General features: G+C 39.8%; 1 protein-coding gene across 1 annotated transcript in view; it reads left to right on the top strand.

The window, feature by feature from the left end:
• Window positions 1-3,668, top strand: part of VWA3B (von Willebrand factor A domain containing 3B) — a 67,951-nt gene extending 64,283 nt beyond the window's left edge. Inside the window, exon 30 of the mRNA XM_019622968.2 lies at window positions 3,195-3,668. Coding sequence (XP_019478513.1) covers window positions 3,195-3,364 — 170 coding nt within the window. The 3' untranslated portion in view covers window positions 3,365-3,668. The remainder of the gene's footprint in view (window positions 1-3,194) is intronic.
• Window positions 3,669-6,296: the final 2,628 nt, after the last annotated feature.

Raw genomic sequence — 6,296 nt, 5'->3', positions numbered from 1 at the left:
TTTTTTCTGCTTAAATTTCTATCTGTTTGCAAGTGTTTCATTAGAAAGGAGAAGGTCAAAGAGATGATAAAGATGTTTAAGGTGTGTGGCCATTCTCACAGAGTTTTATCAGATACTTTCTGATATAATCTCTGCATGGGATTGTGTATTTACCCTTTCTGGGTGCAAATATTTGTCCCACTTTCAAACTATGCTAAGGATTTCATAATATTTTGTGTATATAGTTTTGTAAATTATATCAGATGTGCAACACACATCTGTTTCAACTGCGTTTATATATATATATATTAACTAATGTATCTTTGGTCTTTGTTTTGTAATTAATCCATGTGTTAATCAGCATGTCTTCCTGCAAACAATTCTGCTCATTTCATGTGTACATTCCTGTTGTGTTCTATGAGAAAGTAACTTCTGAACTTGAGTGAGCAGTGCCCAACGTAGAGATGGATTTTTCTGCTCACAGAAATGATGTGGGTTCAGCAACACGGTTCTTATGTGGTTGGTTGATGAAGCGTTTCATTTCCATGAAGCCTTGGATTTCCACAGAGCTGTGGCTATTGGGCAAAGTAATGGAGCATTTAGAACTGTTTGTGATTTGGTTTGTTCTGAGCCAAAATATTCCTGAGGAATCAGTAACTCTCTCCTATTGTTCCTATTCAGGGAAACAACACTAACAAAAATTAATAAAGCTCAAGTAGTTGTGTTTAGTGTATATTGGCTTTCTTATTGTGTGGATGTGTAATTTTGAATTATTTCTTCCAGAACTATTATATTTAACACATTATTATTATTTTAATAGGCATGCCTATTGCTTCTGTATTTTTAGCTAGTTCTGCGTGTTTGTTTATAAGGGAGTGAAGTCCTGGCAAATTCTTGCAAACTTTTAGAGAGCCAATGAATCTTTCTGTAGCTCTAATATACAACTATTTGAACAAGAGCATAAATCCTTATTTTCTCATTGGCTACTGCAATTAATTTTATAGGCACTTAAAAAATATGTATCTGTTTCCACAGAAAACTTCTTCTTCCTGTCTTTCTGGTCTTCCCTCTGTTGTGTAATGCCTAATGTTCTTTTCATATACATCCGTGTTAATTTTCTGAAATGGTGGTATAGTTAAAAACTGAATCAGAAAAAAAAATCTGAGTGAAGTACAGGTGTGATATGCAATAATAATCTGCAGGGCCTGACAAACCAGCAAATCATAGCTAGCAGAACCGAAATCTCTTTCCATTTTATAATGAGATGTGACTTGAAGCAATTACAGTGATGATTACTGTAACTGCCAATATGGGGTAGGTGGGAGACCTCTCAAAATGATCATTTTCCATCTTTTTCTGAGGCAAATCTAGTTCAGTTGAATTGAGTTCAAAAGTGTAACAGCTGTGGCACCTGGCAGTCTGGGAGATTGGCTGCATTTCCCACATCGGGATTTCACATTTTTAGCACCCACTTGTTTTCCAATCTCATTTTGCAGATAGTTCATTCACTATTTGGAGCCATCATTATAAAGCAGTGCTCCCATCTGTTGGTCATGATTTGTTTAATAAGCAGTTGATATCAGTCCAACTAAGCTTGCATCTGCTACTTAGAGCAGCTGTGTGTTGTCAAGGGCTCCCCAGCAGCCTTCAGATTTAGCTTTTGTTTTTCTGTTGGTAGCATGTTGCAACTTACCCACAATGGATCTCTGCTTGTCAAGGCTGTCTGTTCATCTAAAGAGGAAAGTGTATTAAAGTGGGAATCAGCTATATTGCCATAAAGATGGAAGCATACAGATGTGGAAGGGAAGAAGATGCAGGTCCACTGAAGCTGGCATGTGTTGATGAGGTGGGAGAGGAAAGGCAATTTTTCCCAGTTTCTTATGGCAAGACCAGAATGGTTTGTTTCAGCATCTTGGGAAGGTACACAAGGAGACTGTGCACTGTTTAAAGAAAATAAATGGTTTGTGAGTAGTGTGTGATGGGACACACTCTTTTAACAGCACGTCTTTCATTTTTTTTAAGGTAGCAGTATAGCAGCAGTAGCTTTCAGTATATTAGTTCAGCAGTGTTTTTGTATTGCAGAGTACAGATACAGTCAATAAATATTCTGAACCTTCCACAGGTGAACTTCAGATTTTTGTCTCTTAGGTTGCTCAAGAAGCATCAAAATGTGCCTTTCATGTATCTAAACACTGATGTTGTGCATGTATAAGATGATTTTCAAAGGCACTTCTGATTAGACGATCTTGGAGGGCTTTTCCAACCTTGGTGATTCTATGATTATCAAGCTTTTTACTTCAGGATTTTTCAGTGGTAAACGTGGTCAACATTTCTAAAACTAATCATACTTGTATCTTGTGCCCTCCATGTACTCCATGCCCTTTCTCACTGTGTATACCACATCTTCATTCTTCAGCTACCTCCCAGCTTTGTTTTCCAGTGTACAGGTGTTTCTTATGATCATTTAAAACCAAATAAAAACCACAAAAAACCCAAACCATAAAGAATGACATCAAAATATCATATATGTTTCTCTTCCCCAGGAGTTGGACTTGATGAACCTTATACATCCCTTCCAACTTGGGATGTATATTCCTGCAATTCTGTGATTTCTTTGCGTTGTTTCTTTTTTGTTTGTTTTGTTTCTTCCTGTTTTTTTGGTTTTTTGTTTTGTTTTGTTGTTGTTGTTTGTCTGTTTTTGTTTTTCATTTTTTTCTACTGCTTCTGGTCTTTGGATACTCATTCATTATGATTGTCTTTTTTTTTGTGCCAGAAGGGTGCTTAATAGTTGGTGGCCACATTCAATATGATTGTAAAAAGTGACTTTCCAGAGGCACAATATTGTTAATAGTAAACCAGAGAAGCTGAGCATGGTCATAGTGGGTCCAATAGAGGTCCTACAGCCTGGCACCCTGTCCCCAGCAGTGGCCAGGAGATAGTTCCCAATGAAGAGTTGGAACAAAGGTTGGCATGTAAAAACCCCATCCACAGGCTTACAAGATGATAACACTTAAAAAGCAAACTGGTTTTGAACTTGTGAGAATGAAAGAAAAAAGTCAGTAACTATTGCTCTGTGGCCATAGTCATGGAGTCATTTGTTCAGTGATAAATTGCAGGGTATGTGCACATGTGTGAGGGGGGATGTTGGACTATAATACCTGAGCTCATGGAGGGTCACTGTTTTTTCTCACTAAACAGTGCTTGTTCTCCCTTAGCACCTTCTTTCTCTATTTCATCGTCCTGGTGTTCATCAAGGTGTCAAGCTCTGCTGCCGTCGGTTGCTTCAAGCCCCAGCTCACCAGAGCATCCATGCTGCTTGTACAGTCCTTCTGCAGAAAGTGTCCTGTGTCCAGTAAAAGCAACATCACCAGAATTACTGCAGTAAACATGGAGAAGCAAGGATTGGCAGTGCAGCCTCAGCACTACAGCAAAGAACAAAGGAAGCTGCGATAAGAGTGCGTGGTGAAGGAGCTAGTGAGGAATGGATGAGTATGCAGATAGGAAAGATTTTTAGCACATGCAGCTGTGAAGTTTTATTGCTTGAATCAAAAATAAACTGACTAGTTCGTGCTAAAGTATTTATCATTTTGCAGACTTACTTTGGAGATATGAAAGAGAAAATGTTAGAGGTGCAGCTGCTGAAAAGTATCACTGTTAGAATCTCCATGACATTTGAAATGGGACATGGCAGGGGGGACTTGTTTGTACGGCACTAAATATCCTCATCTCAACAACTGAATTATTACTAGTGGATGTAGTGGCACTATCCTATGGTTTGTCTAGGGCTTTCTGTTCAGAGGGTGAAGACAGATTCTGAACATTTTTGGCGTATCAACCTAGATAGACATTAAGAATTCTCACAAGTTTGACTTTAGATACCAGTGCAATATTCAGGCAGATATATATATTCACATTTTCAGGTGTACTCTTGACCAGGAGAGTACTACCCAGTGTCTGTGCAGATAAGTGTTTCCCTGGAGAAAAATGAGCTGTCAGTTCTGGGAAAAAATTGAGCTTTTCATACCTGTTTCAGTGTGGAGCAAAAAAAGGCAGGCATACAAATATTTTTATTTAGTAAAGGAGAATTTTAGAGTTTGTGTAAACCAGAATAATCTTGCAGCCAGAACACTTTGATGGGATATATGAGAGAGCGTTGAAATTTCTGCCTAGCATGATTCAGGGAAGACTCAAACTTGAAAAACCCCTTGTAGTTCTGAAATGGTCTGTCCTGGAAGCTGAAATTCGAATAGTTTGTGATACCTTCTGTTCGAGGGTAATGCTCCTTATCTGCTTCAGGATGTCCTGGAGTTTCCTCTTGGAGAATGGAGCTGGCACATACATGGAGTCCCACATCATAGGGAGTCACTGGAGATGGAAAAGGAAAAGGAAAAGCCATACAAATTTTGGTAGAAAAGATATCTTAGTGAACAGAAAATGAACTTTTCCTCCAAAACTGTTTTCAATCACATGAACTTTGAAATTTAACAACTCACATTTTTAGCTGAAAATGTGCCTCGGTCAGACTAATTCAAGACTGACTGCTTTGGGGCATGTGATCGTTTCACCTGTGTCTCCTCTGTATATTTGAGGCTGAACCTGTGCAATTCCAATTATGTGAACAAAATGGAGGGTGAGGGTTAGGCTTAGGGTTTTTGCACATGCACACTGCTCAAATATATGTGGCAGATGGATTATATGTCACCTACAGTGATGAAGACTGGGATATCCTTGTAAAAATGGCTGAAGAAAACTTAACCTTAGAGTCCCACTGAATGCAATAGAAATTTGTCAAAAATATAGATGGGAATACTTACCAAGTACAGGGTCAAAACTGGCAGCACAGGAAGTCTGAATGCTGAATTCTCCTTCTGAATAGAGGGGATGATAAATCACTGTTGTCTTGTTATATGTGCCATGTGCAAATAATGATTTATTACAGAAATATGGAAGGAAATGGATGAGTTCCTTTTTCACTGTTATTAAGGATCCATTTTACTGTTCTTTTCTAGGTATGCACTCTAACCTCAAGAAACACCTGTTGTGGGATAACATTAATTTTCCCTACTGGGGCCCACAAGACCTTTTTACTACCTATGTTTGGTTAAGTGTTTTCTTGCATTGTTTCATATTAAACCTGGGAATTGTCAGGATGATTTATTCTTTTCATTTGAACACTCTGGTTGGTCTATTTGCACAGCCCAACCTCTGTCCTGAGCCCCACACTATGCTGCAGATGTACAGGAGGTTATGTTGTTATATGCTTGTTTCTTTCCTCCAATCTGTTTTAAAAAGGCAACTATTATTATGGCAGTCTGTCAACATGATGGATTTTCCAATTAGATTTGCCAGATGGCTGAGCTTGACCAGGACAGCCTAATTTCACGTTGTATCATTAGAGCATAACCAGATCATTGAACACCCATGTTGCTGGTTCCTCATACTGCCTCACACAAAGCTGGCAGTGCTGGGATTTGGGTTGCCCATCCAGTTTTGGGACAGGCTAAGGCTATGCTCAGACCTTGGTTTGTGATTCTTTTCCAGCTACTGAAGTGGTATTTGCTCATCTCCTCACAACCCAACACCTGGAGAAAGGCCAGAGGCACCAAGCAACTGCCCCTAACAGAAGCACAAGATGAAGTCAGTTTACGAGGCCACACTGCTTCTTGAGAAATGCATCTCAGAGTACACAGTTGTGCCCAGATTACAGTTTAACAGAAAGCACAGCTGAAGGGCAGAAATGTGTGAGGGATGAGTTCAGCATATAGAATCTTTAAAGTTAGAAAAGATCATCTAGTCCAACCAGCAGCCCACCCCCACCATGCCCACTGCCCACGTCCCTCAGTGCCACATCCATGCAGTTCTTGAACACCTCCAGGGATGGTGACTGCACCACCTCCCTGGGCAGGCTATGCCACTGCATCACTGCTCTTTGTGAGAAGTTTTTCCTGATATACAACCTGAAACATTATAAGATCAGTCTTCTAATTACAAGTCTGTAAGGAAAGATAAGTAAGAAATGAACATAAAACACATCTATGACCTAAACTGAATATCAATTCTTTTTGACCAGCCCTTGCATTCGAAGCAGCTCCAATGGCTGGGTAAGGGCTCAGAAATGTCAGAGCCATCCCCTCTCCTGAAAGATGCTCCACATGCTACTCCTACTCCTGCTCTTGTAGCACGTTCAGAAAGGGGAAACCTTTCCTCTTCACCTCCAGCATTATTCCCTGCCCCAAGCAGCATCCTCCCTGAGGAACTCAGAGCAGAGTGGTGCAACATCTGAGCAGCTACCCCTCTAATTCGTTGTTTTCCACATC

Source organism: Meleagris gallopavo, chromosome 1 (genome assembly GCF_000146605.3).
Source record: "Meleagris gallopavo isolate NT-WF06-2002-E0010 breed Aviagen turkey brand Nicholas breeding stock chromosome 1, Turkey_5.1, whole genome shotgun sequence".
NCBI lineage: Eukaryota > Metazoa > Chordata > Aves > Galliformes > Phasianidae > Meleagris > Meleagris gallopavo.
This window is presented reverse-complemented; position numbering and strand designations above follow the sequence as displayed.